The sequence below is a fragment of the Cottoperca gobio genome, chromosome 15 (genome assembly GCF_900634415.1).
Source record: "Cottoperca gobio chromosome 15, fCotGob3.1, whole genome shotgun sequence".
Classification (NCBI taxonomy): domain Eukaryota; kingdom Metazoa; phylum Chordata; class Actinopteri; order Perciformes; family Bovichtidae; genus Cottoperca; species Cottoperca gobio.
This window is the reverse complement of record NC_041369.1, coordinates 5,227,459-5,245,483: the sequence shown is the minus strand read 5'-3', so window position 1 is coordinate 5,245,483 and position 18,025 is coordinate 5,227,459. Positions and strand designations below refer to the sequence as shown.

Genomic DNA, 18,025 nt, shown 5'->3' with positions numbered 1-18,025 from the left:
CATGGGTGTGGGAATGGTTTCAGATCTGGAGTGCAGTTTCAAGAGATAAGGAAACAAAACCTACTTTAGTGAATGGGTTCTTAGTTTAACAGATTGTTTCATTCGAAAAATGCAAATGTGTTAACCAGTGGTTGAAGTTAGACTTAAAACGGACAGGGTCTTTCCAAAGATAGATCATACGTAGTGAGAAAATACCATCATATCTACGCCGGTAGAAAACGGCTCATGTTCCAATGATAGCAACAAGTACTCATTCAAAGTCTTTATGGTGAATAATTCATATGCCATACGTATGCCTGGTTAATGTTCCGATGTGAACTTTATATAACGTGTGATCGCATTCTAATATTAAACATGCCAAAAATAATAGCAATATAATTGAGTTAGTTGGTTCTAAATGTCTGTTATTGATTAGTCAGACTGGATAACAACATCCATGTTAGACTAGAGAAACTGCGCTATGTTGTGTAGCTTTGACAATTAAAACATAACAATGATATACATTTATGGGAAATACGCATCAGGGGATGTTACTGGTGTGACAGTGGCACTTTGAGAAGGCACCTGCTGTTAGGAAATGGCATATGCCGCTGAACCAAAGCTGGAAATGATCAGCCACTTTTCGATCTGTTCCTGCAGCATGCGCTCCTCCTGCACCAGCAGGGCCGCTGCTCCTCAGAGAGCAGAGGAGACGCGCAGTGAATGACTTAAAGTTACCACAGATCGAAGTCAGTCAGTGTTCTAATCCATCAAAATGACGGACGGTCTTCAGATTTTTCCGTCATTCTTTAAAATAATCTGTCAATGCGACCTCGATTGTGAACTTGAGAAGACTGCTCACTGCACCATTCAATGTGCCACTGTCACTGAAGTACAAGTTATTACTGACATTTAACAACCACAGTAACAGGTGGGCTAGGTGTTTGTTTGTGTATTAAAGCCACTTAATACTATTCCATTCATTCAGCAATTGAGGAGCTTTGTGCTTGACTTTCTTCTATTGACACAGTAGGCCTGGAGAGCTCACTCTATGCTTCTAGGAGACTAGTTTGCCGGGCAGAGAGAGCAGCTCTGAAGCTGGACCTTCAGTTAGCAGCTGTAGCAACTTGAAACTGCAGGAACAGAAAGTTCTCCGGAGCTGCCGACCAGCGAAGTAGTCTCCTGGCGGCGGCGAGTGAGCTCTCCTCAAAGAGCAGACTGAAAAGGAGGAAGCAAGGGATGCTGCTTTATACAACCAAAGGCAGAGAGGGACTGTTGACAAAAGTCACAATAAAGAAAGTTAAAGATTATTTCGACTGATAGCTTTTGTTTCTTCTTCTAATTTTCTATATATATTGCATAAATGAAAATCTGAAATCGTGACAGTCCTAATTTAAAGCCATTCTCAACATGAAATTCTATGAACTCCTATCCAAGGGTGTGTGAGCCCCATTGTTGTGGTTGTTTCAATACCTGGAAGAACATTGACGTAAATTTAATTTAGATTTTTTACTGACAAAAGTTTTGAGCAAAGCTTTTGCGAGATCTCACAATAGTACTTGTTTTAACCTTGAATTCCCCCCCCCCCCCCTCTATGTCCCTTCCGTGGCTACGTAGTTTTCAACATTTTTGGGAGGTACAATTTTTAAAATTTAAAAACTACTTGTTGTCTAATCATATCATGATACAACAAAATGTAAACAAAGCGTGGTCCCTGAAGCTACTTGAGAGTATGTTCCATCAGACGTCCTATATGGCTGCTTGTATTGCTGCTATAGCTATTAATAATTATAAACACAACATACAATTAAAATGGTATGATATGGTCATTTACAATGTAAAAACATGTAATACTACAAATTTGGACTTAAAATGCATAATTAATTACATTAAATAAAATCTGTAATATGCAAATCATAAAGCAGAAACATACAGTGCATAGACACAAGCAATACAGACACAATATTATAGTTTTATGATGCTAGCATTTGTGTGTGCATGTTGTGTCTTCACCTGTAAACAACCCAGTGTGGATCCTCTTCAGACACACACACCTCACTGTCCACAGCAGGGACAATAGGGCTGTTAAGCTGCACCCCCTCTGTTAGCAGCTTCTGGACGGCGGCCTGAGCAAGACAGAATAAATGAAATTCTCAACCTCAAAAGACAATATTAAAGTTGACTTTCTGTGGTGATAACGCCATAACAAAAGGAGAAGAGAAGACCTCACGCTATGGGACTGACAGTTTCTCTAGAGCCGTTAAAGCTCAGCTGTATTAGATCAAAGGAAAAAGAAACGGCTGGTGAGAATTTTACTCCAGTGGCGGAAAACTCAGGTTAGACAAGAGGAACCTGTCTTCATTATTAGACTGAGATGTAGCTAGATTTAAAAAAATATATAGATTCTCAAAAAATAATATCCAAGTGCCATGGAACAAAGAAAGAGATACATGAGAAGAGCAAGCACAGAGGCGTACAGTAAGACTCAGTTGCGACAAGGTCACGTATTTGCTGTAGATAGTAGTCTCCATTTTCTTCAAAGTGCTGTCAAGTTCACACATCTATGGACTTAATAAAGACTTGGAGCTGCAGGCTTGATGGGAAGTGGGATTACACAATAAGACACGCTCAAAAAACAAGCACAACAATCTCTGACTCCAACCAATCAACATCTTCCTCACAGGCTTGTTAAAAATCCAATATTGCATGTTTACCACTGCAAGCACTCTTTGTTCCTCATATTATATTTCAAAGAAGAGCTCAAAACCAAAACATTTTTGTTTATGTCTATGATCTAAGACTAAGAGGAACATCTCAGTACAAAAACATCTGCATCTGAAGAAGCTTGAAATAAAAAGAGCACTCCTCAGCACTTGGTAAATGATGTACATTAGCACTAATAACTGAAACGGGACACAAGCAAAGTCAGACAGCTGGAAGTTTTTGTATCTGAGCTGTAGATGTCTGCACAATTGCTCGTGCAGTGTAACTCTCTATCATTATCAAAACCAGAAATACTGCACGTGTTTGTGTCGCTGGATTGGTCGTCACTCCCCCTTTGGTCATAATCCTTTTTGCAGACTATTTTTGGTCGGCATTTGTTTTAGCAATAGTCATTTAGTCTATTTACACTTATTAATTACCTATTTTTTTAATGTTAGTGGCGAAGTACGCTATTCCAACGCTGCAATCAAATTGCCTTCACAGGAAACGATGCATGCATGTAATCCATCATAATGCTATGCCATTAATGACAGCCATTGTTCAACGTTCTCTCTCTTTACAAAGTATCAGAGCTGTATTATAGTTACAGCTAATGCAAATGAGAATGGGTCAGACGGACAACCCAAAAACATAATGCACTTTTGTTTTTATGTTTTGCACGAGTAAAACAACCACGTTTATACAGTAGTAGTAATGTGAAACCAGGAGAACATATGAACATATGAAACGTGTGTATGTGTGTATTAGAAGGCACACACCTCAGCACTGATGAAGTGGATTTCAGCTAAAAGGTGCAGCAAGTCCCTCACACATGTTTGGCTTCCATTGCAGCCGTGAAGAGATTCTGCACAGCGTTCTGCTTCCGAGGATCTACATTCTGGGTCAATTTGAGAACATTTGTGATGTGAATTCTCTCGATGATAGTAATCCTCTTCCTTGTGTATGTAGAACTTATACAACAACTAGTTCCTGTCCATCATTCGAATATTAGAGGAATACTTCTGTTATTTTACTGCCAGTCTAAGAATCACTCATCATCTTACCGTCAGTCTTGGAAATCTTCCATCTCCCATCATCGTAAAGCAAACAGAATCGACAAGCAGCTCGGCACACATCCCAAACCTCCTGTTTCCTGGCCGTCTTCACCAGTGTTGCCCACAACTTCACCCTGGAGCAGCCAGGAAATTAAGAACACTTAGAGATGATTTTTTTCAAAGGTTCGGGCAAGGGCACAGCAGCACATTGCATATGATGATCTAAGGTTGTTTGTTTGCAGGGCCATGAATAATAAACTTTTCCTTCGGGGAATCATCAAGTCTCTGCTCCCTCCTGAAGCCTGCAATTTCTGATGTGCTGATATTGTAGACAGGAACTCAAATATGCTGCTGTGAACAAGATGATGTAATAGAATGTTGTATACTAGTCACACGACAACTTTAACTCTAGAGAGAAGCAATAGATCAAACATTGATTTGTATATAATGTACAGTAACAGCGAGGAACAATACATCCAACAACGCTGATTATATAGGCAATTTTCCAACTGGGTTTCTAGGAAGCCTGACAGCTAAAGATAATTACTAAGTGAACTTTACACTAGCAAGAAGACAGACTTTCACTTGTATTCCTACATGTACATGTGTACACACCTCTCTGTGTTGTCTGTGTCATCTCCTTGTCTGGACAGGTATCCATCCACCCTCCGTACAGATGCAGAGTGATGCTGAGCCTTAGAAGAGAGCTGAGTCACTGGTCCAGATCCAAGAGCGCCTACGGGAACTACACAATTGAACTCAATACATAAGTCAATCATTATTAATGCTATTGGAAAAGCTTTTGCATTTTCTCAATTTTCCAGCTAGTATTAACAGAAACTCTCGTCATTCTGTTAAACAACTCCTAAGGACTAAACGATTGTCTATAATTCATACAACATGGAATACATGTGCACTAATATACATACAGAGAATGCATTACAGAATTACCCTTATTATGCAATTTTTATGTACGCAAAAGTAAACACAACTAAGGGACTACAAGAGTAAATGGCCCATTTACAACCCTTTCAAACAGGGATGTCACTGACTGACATGTAAAACCAAAAATACAAACCAAAAAACAAAAAACAAAGAAGCGTGTTCTAAATTTCTATTCAGACCCGTCTGCAGCATCAGGGGTATTCAAGCATCAGTTTAATGGGCTGAATTATAAATAGTGGTCTGTGACTTTGACTGGAGTGTTTTAAAGAAGCAAAATGCTCCAGGGCCTGCGTGCCCTGAGAACTCAAATACACACACACGCTCATGCACACACCTCTCATTGATGAACATCTGAGGAACGATACAAAATTGTGGCAACATTACATGCTACAATTAATTAAACCTCTTAGCCTCAAGGGATATTTGGTGTCCTGGCTTTGAAGCTCCGAACACAATGATTAAGTGTCGTCATCGAGGGGATGCTTGAGGTTTATAGAACAAAACAAGAGGTGCCTCTACAGCCCAAAGCTTTTAACTCATGCCTGCAATAGAAGCCCTTTGACGAGCTGTCAAAACGCTGAGGCGAGCTCTTTCCTGGGTCATTAGACTGCTGAATGTTCATTTGATGCTGTGGATCATGTAGTATGGAATAAGTCTGAGATCAAAGAGAGAGAGAGCTAAGAAAGAGACAGAGACAGAGAGAGAGAGAGAGCTGAGACAGAGACAGAGAGAGAGAGCTGAGACAGAGACAGAGAGAGAGAGAGAGCTGAGACAGAGACAGAGAGAGCTGAGACAGAGACAGACAGAGAGAGGAGAGAGAGAGAGAGAGAGAGAGAGAGAGAGAGAGAGAGAGAGAGAGAGAGAGAGAGACAGAGAGCTAAGAAAGAGACACAGAGATAGAGCTAAGCAGGACCGAGCAGCTGGTTCAGCAGAAGCTCAGAACAGAGCAGGTAGAGAAAATGTACATTTCTTATCAAAAGAACAACATTACAAGCCTCGAGTCATTTAACACTTGACCGAATGTTAAATCCAAGTATAATGAGCACAAAATAACCAGTGCTTTCCTCAACATTGTTTGATGCCATAAGCAGATACTTCATATATCAGCTTCATCATATTTATTCATTCCTCCTTTAATAGAGAGGAAAAGTGCTTTACTGCAGATGGGATCTATATGGGATTTATTGTTCCAGGCCAGTAATCGGTCTGATACGAGGAACAAAAGGCTTAGTAATTATGGATGTGTGTTTCAATCTATCCGATCTATATCTATATCTTCTTGCAAAAAGGAGATGCGTTAAATAGCAGATTCACAAAATAGTCCAGAGGTTCTCAACCTTCTGTAACTTGAAGATCACTTCTGACTCTTAAAAATATTCAGAGGACCACCTTCCCAAATAAATGTGAAAAAAATACTGGACTGACTGGACTGTAAATATATGTTATAGCACATGTTATATATGTTATATGTGTTATAGCACATGTTATATATGTTATATGTGTTATAGCACATGTTATATATGTTATATGTGTTATAGCACATGTTATATATGTTATATGTGTTATAGCACATGTTATATATGTTATATATGTTATAGCACATGTTATATATGTTATATGTGTTATAGCACATGTTATATATGTTATAGCACATGGTATATATGTTATATGTGTTATAGCACATGTTATATATGTTATATGTGTTATAGCACATGTTATATATGTTATATGTGTTATAGCACATGTTATATATGTTATATGTGTTATAGCACATGTTATATATGTTATATATGTTATAGCACATGTTATATATGTTATATGTGTTATAGCACATGTTATATATGTTATATGTGTTATAGCACATGTTATATATGTTATATGTGTTATAGCACATGTTATATATGTTATATGTGTTATAGCACATGTTATATATGTTATATGTGTTATAGCACATGTTATATATGTTATATGTGTTATAGCACATGTTATATATGTTATATGTGTTATAGCACATGTTATATATGTTATATGTGTTATAGCACATGTTATATATGTATGTTATAGCACATGTTATATATGTTATATGTGTTATAGCACATGTATATATGTTATGGTTATAGCACATGTTATATATGTTATATGTGTTATAGCACATGTTATATATGTTATATGTGTTATAGCACATGTTATATGTTATATGTGTTATAGCACATGTTATATATGTTATATGTGTAGCACATGTTATATATGTTATATGTGTTATAGCACATGTTATATATGTTATATATGTTATAGCACATGTTATATATGTTATGTGTTATAGCACATGTTATATATGTTATATGTGTTATAGCACATGTTATATATGTTATATGTGTTATAGCACATGTTATATATGTTATATGTGTTATAGCACATGTTATATATGTTATATGTGTTATAGCACATGTTATATATGTTATATGTGTTATAGCACATGTTATATATGTTATATGTGTTATAGCACATGTTATATATGTTATTTGTGTTATACCATATGTTATATATGTTATGTGTGTTATTGCATCAGCTGTAATGACCAAAATAAATGATGAATACAAATGTAATTTATTCACGATCATGCTGAGCTTTTACTGGCACAGGGTTTTCTCCCTCATCACTTTTTAATTTTTAATAACCAATCAATTTTGTGTCACAGCAGCCGAGGGAACGTTAGCTAGCCAACAGAGGCAAAACATGTTTGCCTCTACCTGATGACTAGTCTGTAGATTTGCAGGGTAATATTCAAACGTATATTGTCATTGAAATTATGTATTTTAATTAGACTTTTTTTGTCTTTGTGAATTTTTAAGCACATCCTTTTGGCAGTACGCCCGAGGCCCATTAGATGGCGTTCTGAGGCACACCAGAAATTGATAATAGCTTGAGCAGTGGAATATCAAAAACACTAGACAACACTGCATCGTTGTAAACTAACCATTCATCTGTAGTTTTAACAGTCAGTAATAAAGCAGCAGCAATGTAGCTATTGAGTTGGTCTTCTAACCACCATACTTACATACTTTGATTGTTGTTAAACAAAGATTAGTTTGAATATTTTTTCTATGTTATGTCAATTAAATAAACTGACACAAGAGAAGGAAAGACTCCTGCTCTACTTGCAACAAAGCAGTCACATTGTTGCTGCAGTCAGCTAGACAAGCCTGCTGGGGGTTTAGTCTTATCAGATCTTGCCTCATTTGTAAACAGCCTTCCAGAGCCAATCGAAGACTCTGCTATTTCACCTAGGTCCCGCCTTTATTAGTTAACCCTTCTTTGACAATAATTTATCATTGTTATGGGCTGAGATATATATATATATCTCCCGCGATTAATCGACTACTTTTTGGGAGTAGCCGACGACTACTACAATGCAACAGTCGTGAATGCCCAAGCGTTAAAACATTTGTATTGTGTCTTAGTGAAAACCGAAAGCGAGGAAGACAAATCTTTACTTTACTTTTGGATGTGTCGTCAGCATCCAGCACCATCTGGAAATCCTCAGGGGCCAAAAGGAGTCCCACAGCGACCAGGATGGGACAAGTGTCTGTCCTGTCTTGCGGCTGCATGTCCCTGGCCTGAGGAGGAGAAGGAACGGTTGGAAGTCAGAATGAACTTACAGTCCTCTAAGCAGACACACTCCTCTGTGAATGTTTATCTTAAGGCGTACACATCACACTTACTCATGTCTCATTAAACCTGCACACCTGCATATGAGTTAGTTGTTGAACTGACTTGACTTTAACACTCAAAAATCATCTATGTATGTTTTTGCATAAGTTTTGCCTTGGTAAGTTTTAAAGAACTGTTTTATTTTGTAATGTTGGACAAGGATGGTCTGAAAACCTGCTGCATAAGCATAGCGGCTTTATCCTCGGTCCGGGAGGGCGTTTGGCAGAGGGTCCCTCTGAGCTGCAGGAGGTGGAGAGCTGACGACAGGCGTTCTCGTTGTGTGCCGGTGTCCAGCAGCATGGCTCTCTGAAGATGAGTCAAAGAAGCCTCAAGGCGCCCGTCCTCTTCTTCAATCACTGCCAGCTCTGAGTGAACTTGACAGCGCATCTCCATCAACATACTGCAAAAATAACAAACAAACACTTCCAGCGTACACTAATATATTTTAAATAAATACAAAGCTAAGTCTGATACCTAAGTTCAAAATTGGGAGATACTAATGTCATGTTTTAAAATACCTAAATGTTGGTCCTAATTGTGTAATTGCAACAAAACAAAAATTATGTTTTTTTTAGTGTTTTTCCTGAAAGCTTAAGTCGGAATTTCCTTAAAAACCAAGAAACTTTATCAAAACTATACAGTTCAGTTGAGCTACAATATAACAGACCCAGGTTACCATGATACAGTATGTGAAAGTGCTCCTTTGCATTGCCCAGATATTACACGTTTGTGTTAACAGAGCCCAAGACTCCATTTTATTTATTGTTTTAGTTATGTGGTTATGTTTGATTTATTTCACATTCCAGTTCCATTGTTTGAATATTCTTAAGAATTAAAAAAGAATTTGAAAGGAAGTACTTGCATTATATGAGCATTACATCAGTGGCATAAAATGGTCTTGAAATGACAATAATATTGTTTATTGCAATTATTTCAGGGACAATATATCGTCCAACAACATCAGTTATCGTGAAAGGCCCAGACATACACACATAACCAAGTATCGTGATGAATTTGAAGAAACTGGGAACCTTTGCATGTCTTCCAGTGCATGGGAGACCCTGAGAAGAGGTGTCCGGAGGTGCTTCCTGAGGTTGTGTTGCAGGAGGGGCAGACAGAGGCTCCACTGGGTAGCACACACTGCCTGCATGGCCTGAGGGTCCCCCTCCCTCACTGCAGTTTGCAACCACTGATCCAGCTTGCCTATCCCCCTCAGCCGGGCCTGTGAAACAACAACTACAGATTGAGAGTCTCTCCTGTAGCTTCCATCATTTGGCAAATATACTTGGATTGAAACGTATTGAATATGTAGTGCCAATCCTTAATATGTGACAGTTTTCACACCAAAATGAGATTACATGATCCTACTTCCCTCAAGATATTTTCTTCTTGTCAGAGAGGAAAAACACCAGAAAATATATTGGGGAGAGTAAATGATAATTAAACTTCTCTGCTGAAACTCTAAATGATGAAGTGCTTCCATATGGGTTAGCAGTTAGTAAGGCAGGGACACCTATTTATGTGAAAGGGGATTTCTGGATTAACTGCCTTCAAGCAAAGACTTAGATTACAGAAAGTATTGTTGAACACTTCGTTAAGACTCTGATTGGTCCACTGCCTGCACAATATGCAGGAACATTTGGCTGATAATTCAGACGTATGATCGAGTACCTCCACACTGGCTTTGGAATAGTCATTCATCTTCGTCTCTCTCTTCAGCAGGTCGTTTTCACAGTTGACACATTCCACTATTATGAGTTGGCCAATACTCTAAAAAGACAAATACACATACTTGTACATGGTATTTTACGAGTCAGCGTTCAAGCAGTGCATGGAAGAGAGGATGAAGGAAGTCTATAAATAAGTTGTATGCCAAAAGTTATTGTACATACAAGGTTGCTAATTATGTTATCACGTCACTTAATTCACAAACTAAGAGCAAAAAGTCAAAAAACTACAAACCTTTCTATGAAATAAATTCTACATTAATGAAAGTAATCACAAATGCAGAAACCTCTTGAGTTCAGCTAATTAATCTCATCTATTGTCAAGTGTCTACTTAAAAGGGGGTGTCAAATCCCATGCATAAATGTGCATGTTGTTATGTACAGATACTGCATGTGTCTACGCTACTGCCTGAGGTTTTAAGGGAATACCGGACACTCACAGCCTCTCCCGCCGACCTTAGCTCTTTGAAACAGTCAACAGCTACTTCCTGATGCTTCACTTGAAAGGCCAGCAGAGCCAACTCCAGGAGGAAGGCAATTCTGCAAATCCCAGATAAAACATAATTTACACAATCCACAAAACTTCAGTACAGTAATGGGAGCCATGTACTGCCCTTGGGATATCCATGTGTGGGTTTTATGGTAGGAGAAAGGTTTAAGAAGAGGGCAGGGAGCGATGAAGGTAAGCTCGTTGGGTAGGATATTTGTATAGGACACCTCGGGTCACAGACCTGTCAGTTGCTTGGATGTGTGTTGGGCTCTGAAGAGGACTGGAGTTCACAGGCGTAGCCGATACTTTGCTACAATCCATCAGGAGATGAAAAATCTGCTCAAGCTCTTTTTTTTTTGGCTCGTCTTCATTTCTTTCTTTCCACCTGCTACAAACAACATGAAACCTGTTTGTATACATTCATATACATACACGTATGCATTCAAGAGTATACATCTGTATTTCCATAAACCTGAGGCAAAATAACCTATATGATGCTGACGATGGCTGGGTCAGACTGAGTCATGCTGCCGACGTTTATAGCTGAGCTGAAGAGCCATAAGAACATCTGACATGTTGAGTACATGCCTGCAGAAAAGAAGGGGGGCTGGGACTGGGTGTGTACTATGCCACATCAGAAGACATGGTACTGTACCATCACTGTACGCAGGCAGCCCGATAAACCTGCCCACTATGGGACGCCACTAGCTAAGCTGGGAGGCAGTGGATCAGGTTTAATGTTTGAAAAGCTCTCAAGTTAGCTGAAAGCATAAAACCTTCAGAATAAAAAAGCCATCTATATCCCTTTGTACTACATGTCGTACAGCTTGTCGTACAGCTTGTCCTACAGGTTAAGAAAACATGGCGTACAATATACAAAAAATAAACTTTGCAGGGAGCATTCTAACACAAACAATCAATAAATCATATTCTTTCTTTTGCCTCTACAAGGCTGCTACAGTACAACGTCTTTATAACTGCAGATAGATTTCATCATACAATGATTTCTGTAAAAACAAATACTCAGAAAAAAAATAAACCATTAATTGAAAATAAGACAGAAACTTTCCTTACTTTTTAAAATCCTGCATTTTGTAAACTACTGCTAAGGTAGTACACTGCATGCTCATTTCGAGGAGGACGTCACCCTTTGTCAGCTTGTGTTGTACCTAGGGAGATAAAAATAAAAGTAAAACGTACGCTTTATGTATCATCCCAAAATGTATTTCAAACCAAACTCAATTAAAAGTAGTCCACAGATAGTATAGCATATGGGGTAGGTTTTAGAAATAGGTACAGGTTAGGAATGGGTTAAACCTAGGGTCAAGATAAAGTCTGGTTACACAATCACAGACGCAAATAAGAGCCTCTGACCAATGGTTGTTAGTGAAGTATCATATTTGAACTACTTAATAAAGTGTTATCGAGTTAGTCATAATAGTATATCTACACTGTCCAATGAAAGACATGTAGATACATATATATAGATATAGATAGAGATACATGGTTAACTCCCAAAATAAGTGTTACAATATAATTCTTAAATCATTATAAATGTAGTAAGTCACAAAGAAAAGCTGTTTACCATTAACGTAAAGAGTCTTGGATAAAGATGTGGGGTATGTGCCTTGATGAATTCTTCTGTAACTTTGGCAAAGCTTGCAGCATCTTCCATTTCCCCAGAGTCCACAAGACATTTGATAAGATGCCTGAATAGAAACAGAGAGCAAATGGTAAAGACACTAGAACAGCTTTTTTTGCAACAGTCACAGGGATTTTCCCAGAACATATGGACATTAGTCATGATGTGACCCACAGCACATTACAGTATACCAAGTTCCCAGTTTATAACTCTACATACACCTAGTTACTGTACATCCAATAGAATCCAATCAAATATACTATGGTCTGGGTGAAAACTCAATTCTGATTGGCTGCAAGGTGCACATGATGAAGGACACCTACTAAGTAGTTTCTGTGAAACTGTCTGTTCACCGTTCTAAATGAATGTGCCGGCTGTATCTAAAATGAGTAAGCATAGCAACAGGGACAGTCATGGCCTCCATTTTCAATTTGTTAACAAGCTAATTACATCAATGAGAGACTTCAACATTACATTTCAGTGCCTCGTCCTCTGAAGCACACAGGATGGCGACTGTAACACACAAGCTGCAGGCAGTACACTGTCCCTCTGAACTTACTGATTCTTTGTATCACATGAGCAATCATCCAACACAACGTTAGCAAATCAACTTGCTACTTCAGTCTGCGGCCAACAGTACACTATTTGTTTGTAAAACTCCCTATATTGATTTTGGAAATGTCATGGCTGGATTGCTAGCTTGTCAATTTATATTTAGGTTACAGTTTTGTCAACTGTACTCAATGTTATTTCTAAATGTAGCCTTTATTTAAAAATAAATACTGTGATTCGTGCTAACATAACGTTAGCTTTCTGGCTCATAGCTGAGCCAAAGGGTTCTATGAGATGAGCGGGCTAATGTATCTAAGGCTTGTCCTATTTACTGGACGTGAACAACGTTTCCATTGCATACAAACCTTATGGGATGGTAATGATTGTTCCAGGTATACATTTCAGGTGTTACCATTGAAATTAAGTTATGGCTTGTGAAAATCTTTAGATTTTGATTGCATGAAAATATTAATTCATTATTTATTTATTTGGCAAGTGACCATTGTACAAGCGGGACAATGCCGTTCAAGGTGTCCATGTATGCTGGCCAGCCTATATTATATGGATGATACTAGTAATTACATATGACATATTGTCATATGTAATTACTTATTATATCACATACCCTGGCTATCTGTATCACTGACATTACACTGTACATGAATGGTACATAATGTACTTTGAACAAAGATAAGCCTGAGATGTCATGGGAGAACATGATTAAACAGCTTACATTACAATGGATTCTCCAGTCCATTAAGAAGAATAAGGGCAGAACGAGGGAACCAGAGAGCTGTGGTCACAAATTAACTACTGGTTAATTAGCTCTGTGCGTCATCCCCCATGACTACAGCATCAGAGAGTTAGGACTGGACTTATTGATGAAAGAGAAGTAAGAGAGCATGCTGGGGTCACTTGCATCATGAGCTCAGCCCTCCAGCTGTGGTCCTGGTCTGCCACCTCCTCCAGACTTTGGACCACCTGCCTGAGGGAGGGGACAAGGTGGAGGCACCACCCTGGCTGCAGGAAAAGACGCACTGTCTGGAAGTACAGCACTGAAGCATTGAAAACTATGAAGTAGTATCTATAAGAAACAAACCACATGCAAAATACGTTGACAGAAAACACTGAATTATTTATGTGATGCACATGCAAGACATTTATTCTCTTAGTACAACTTAATTCAGACAACATTTCAACGCTGTATGGAGAGGTTCTGTGAATTGCTAATGTGTGTGGATTAACCATCGTCCAATGAGCCTCAGGAGAACATCCTGTATGAGCCTTTCCATGTAAAATGAGGAAAATTGATGAATTCAAGGCACTGTTTAAGAGGAAATTATGTGAACACACTTTTAGAGGGGCTGCTAATTTATTCAAAAGAGAGTGTGCTGTGCGTTAGTCTGGGCTGGATGTATTAGAGATGTATTCCCTTTGGTGTTAATTGGGATTGCTCATTCTGCCCTTTTTTATTGACAAGTTATGAGTTCATTAGCAAAGACATTCAGTGCTGATTGCTTTAAAAGGCTAAGTTGCTATATCCCAACATATCTTTCAGAGCAAGGAACAAGGGAGCTTCTTATACATATATATATATATTTGTTATGATTTTTACCCTACTCACAGATTCTCCCATTCAGCTGTTTTTGAAGAAAACACACTGAACATAATCCGCTGGGGTGAAGCATGAAGACTCATGTTATCTTTCAACAATGTTCTTTGCAAATCAAACCTTCATGTCCCAGAATATATTTTATGCAGCAGACTGAACCCTCATAACCTATTATAGCCAAAAGAAACACAAAAACATTCCCTGTTGTGAATATTTCACTTTCATTGCATGTTTTTACAGCTACACCTTAGCACTATAACGGCATTTGCCAAGCAATATTAGAGATGATAAACTGTAAATGGCATATCGATCAACTTTCATGACTGCTAGAACAAAGCCAAGCACACTTCTGAGAGGTTACATACCGTGGGTCATGCTTTGCAATTTCAATTGCTTTAAGAAAATACAGCACAGCCTCTTCAAAGTCTTCCTAAAATAGAAAATAATGCAAAAGGGGAAGTGAGACCTTGTCACATCATACAGACATACAAGGTTCAGACACACCTACTATTCAACAAAGGCCACAGTTTGATAAAATACCAAGAAAAACTTGAAAAGGCAATAAACTGTGAAAAGACAAAGGGCAACATGACCTGAAGAATCACATTATGAGAGTTGTTTACAAAGCTAGGAGATGTGCTCCTTTGTTAGTGCAAGTATGTACCGTATATCTCTACACTAACTGTGTGTGTATCTCACTGGCAAAGACACACAAATACACTCGAGCCCCTTGAGGAGATGTGTCTATTTGACTGTCCTCACCACAGTCCCAGTGGCCGGCGGAGCCTTCAGCTGGACCTGGCAGAGGTAGGCTCGACACAAAAACTGATTTGCCGGCGGATTCCCGTCAAAGTACATCTTTAGACACGCTGCGCTTATCTCCAAACAACCCAACTGAAAACACAAAAAAAGAAATGCACACACGCAACAAAGTAAATATTTAGACCTTACCGCAGTTATATTTTGTCTATGTTTGATGCATTACTAAAACACACACATTTATTAAACACATGACTTAAATTGTCCTACTTGCAGGCTGTTGCCCTTCTTAGTGCTGTGTTGTATACGGTCTTCTGCTACTTGTTAGATAAATTCACACAGGGTAGTTTTAATTCAAAGAAAAGCCGTATATAGTACATTTTAAATTGTGTCATCATTAAGTAAAAGTGTATTTGTTAAACTTTACAGTAATGAACAATGCATCAGTATGTATGTTAGAAAATGTCTTCATGCAACAGGAATATTCATGCTTCTCTAGAAAACTGAATAATATTGTGATGTATTTCTGCTGAGGACGGCGACTGATTCAGTATTCAAATAAGCCTGAGACTTCAACCCAAGTTGCATTTTCACTGAGAAAAACGGCTGTATGATATAAAGAAGAGAGAACAAATCACATTATGGAATATCATTGTGATTCATTATTCAAAGATGTTTCCCTTGCCTTAGGAGAGTTCAGTCTACATTAGTGAATATTCATTAGTATCCCCTACTGGGAGCAATGGGAGATTTAGCTAAATAAAGTTATCGTAAGAAAACAGTGATAATTAAATTTGAGCTAAGACTTCTAGCAGAGGGGGTCCAGCAGAGGTTTTTAGTTCCATGATGTTCTATATCAGTACCTATAGATATCTTAATCAGCCTAGTTCCTTCTTTATTTACTCAAACCAAATAAATCCTCTCTATATGGCAATAATGTCAGTAATACATTCAGGAATTTCCACGATGAAGGTGCTTACATATCATCAAAGTAGCAGGCATTTACTAATATGAATGAGCTCCACATTCTTCGCAGTCAGATGTGAATCTTTTATTCTTGGAGGCTGCTTGAAGCATCATGTCTTTTGCGACATCTCAGCAGTCATGAACTCTTCACAACATGAAAACACTCCTCACAGCACTTGGAAGGCAAGGTTGCAGGCACATTGAGACAAGTGTTTTCTAATATCAATCTGTCAAACAGAGAATTTCAGCATCTGACTTATGGTTTGGCAGTATCAGGTCAATGTGTACACTTACAGTGGCTGTCTTCAGTGTGGGTTCTATACATGATTCTATATGAACCTGTTTATATTGTATGATATGTAGTAGTTTAAATCCTCTCCATTGACTAGTAGCCTACTCAGTAGAATTTGGCAAAAAACAACCTCTGGTGCAGTATATAGGTAATTGGCATTGCCTTTGGCAAAACATTAGTACTTTTGGTATTAAAAATATGTGATCTTAAACTTGCGTAATTTGAATTAATAATTACCAAAAAAAAGCCTTTTATTCGGGAGCTGCAACTCATGATAACCTAAGTATGTCTAAAATCCTTTCTTCGACACTGCTAACTGTACAAAGTCTACGTCAACAGGCACATGGCAGTAAATCATCCCTGCCTCAGTCTCACCTGTAGAGCTGCTTCCGCACATTCAACGTACAACTCTGGGGCAATGCGTGGAGTTCGTCCTCTGGTTCCAGCTACTGTCGTGTCGTTAATTAAACGGTAGGCTGACTGCAGAGCTCCAGAGTCTACATAAAGTAACGTTACATGACGTTAAACAGAGAAGGCATACTTTTGCAACTGTTTTAAAATTGAAAATTGCTCCGGAATTAACGTAAATACATTACAGACCATGTTGCTCCTTTGCCTTGGTGAGATACTGACGAATATCCAGGTCCATGTCAGGAGCAAGTTAACTAGCCTTAGCTAATACGTTTAAGCTAATATTGAGTGATGTCTGTTAGCTAGCTAACGTTAGCGAAACATATATTACGATGTCAGTTGTAACGCTGTTAGCTCCACTACCCCATTAAAACAGGTGTGTACAACTAGCTAGTCGAATGCAAAACTGTTAAACCGTTAGAAAATGAATGCGTCCGTACGTTAAATGCGGTGTTAATATAAATATGCTACTTATTAGTGTCTTTAATAATTAACAACTATCCTTATGTGGACTAGACACCGTCCGTGTTTGTAGTTAGGGTGCGTTACTAAGCAACCTGAGACCGGACTTGAACTACGGTAAACGAATGGGACAAAAAGGGTTGACACAACATAAAGAATAATAGTCTCTCGCGCTTTCTTTTTCTTAAAGAGCCTTTAATGGCATGACCTTATTACAACGCAGTAGGCTATTGCCAAAGCACATTGTACAAGGTGGTAGTACAGTTTTTAAAAATGCCAACAATGAAACATTTAACAACATTGTTAACAATATTATGTAGCCTTATGTAAAAAATCAAGAAAAGAAGCTGAACATCACTGATGATATTACCAACAATATGAACATATTAATACTTATACTAATATTAATGTCATGTACAACATTGTGTGTGTGTGTGTGTGTGTGTGTGTGTGTGTGTGTGTGTGTGTGTGTGTGTGTGTGTGTGTGTGTGTGTGTGTGTTATAATTTGATTGAGGGGTAATGGGAATTGACTGTTGTTGTGGGTTCTCTGTGCACCTGCAAGACTCTAATTTCTAGTAAGAGAGAGGACCCCACACCTCATTTCCATAGAGGACAATTGGTTCTGTGATATATTTGAGTAATTTCAGCCAGATTTAAATTTGAATTTAAATGCCCTGCTTTCTTTGTCTCTCAGTTATTTTATTGCTGGGTTAAAACT

The 18,025-nt window shown here is 38.3% G+C and overlaps 1 protein-coding gene across 8 annotated transcripts in view; it reads right to left on the bottom strand.

The window, feature by feature from the left end:
- Positions 1-17,406, bottom strand: part of cfap46 (cilia and flagella associated protein 46) — a 63,706-nt gene extending 46,300 nt beyond the window's left edge. For 5 of the 8 annotated variants that reach the window (XR_003833529.1, XM_029449938.1, XM_029449940.1 and 2 more), the window contains exons 1-17: positions 17,034-17,406; positions 16,809-16,930; positions 15,179-15,310; positions 14,782-14,846; positions 13,724-13,888; positions 12,196-12,319; positions 11,685-11,779; positions 10,852-10,998; positions 10,561-10,660; positions 10,065-10,163; positions 9,425-9,615; positions 8,568-8,793; positions 8,182-8,299; positions 4,353-4,482; positions 3,747-3,871; positions 3,462-3,580; positions 1,993-2,105 (exon numbers count right to left, since the gene is read on the bottom strand). Coding sequence is in view for 7 of the 8 variants with exons in the window: in XM_029449938.1 (XP_029305798.1) it covers positions 1,993-2,105; positions 3,462-3,580; positions 3,747-3,871; positions 4,353-4,482; positions 8,182-8,299; positions 8,568-8,793; positions 9,425-9,615; positions 10,065-10,163; positions 10,561-10,660; positions 10,852-10,998; positions 11,685-11,779; positions 12,196-12,319; positions 13,724-13,888; positions 14,782-14,846; positions 15,179-15,310; positions 16,809-16,930; positions 17,034-17,082 (2,120 nt within the window). In the remaining variant the exon portion in view is untranslated. Of the gene's footprint in view, positions 1-1,992; positions 2,106-3,461; positions 3,581-3,746; positions 3,872-4,352; positions 4,483-8,181; positions 8,300-8,567; positions 8,794-9,424; positions 9,616-10,064; positions 10,164-10,560; positions 10,661-10,851; positions 10,999-11,684; positions 11,780-12,195; positions 12,320-13,723; positions 13,889-14,781; positions 14,847-15,178; positions 15,311-16,808; positions 16,931-17,024 lie in introns of those variants that run through there. The other 3 variants (XM_029449943.1, XM_029449942.1, XM_029449945.1) reach the window with 3 other exon arrangements.
- Between the last annotated feature and the right edge of the window lie 619 nt (positions 17,407-18,025).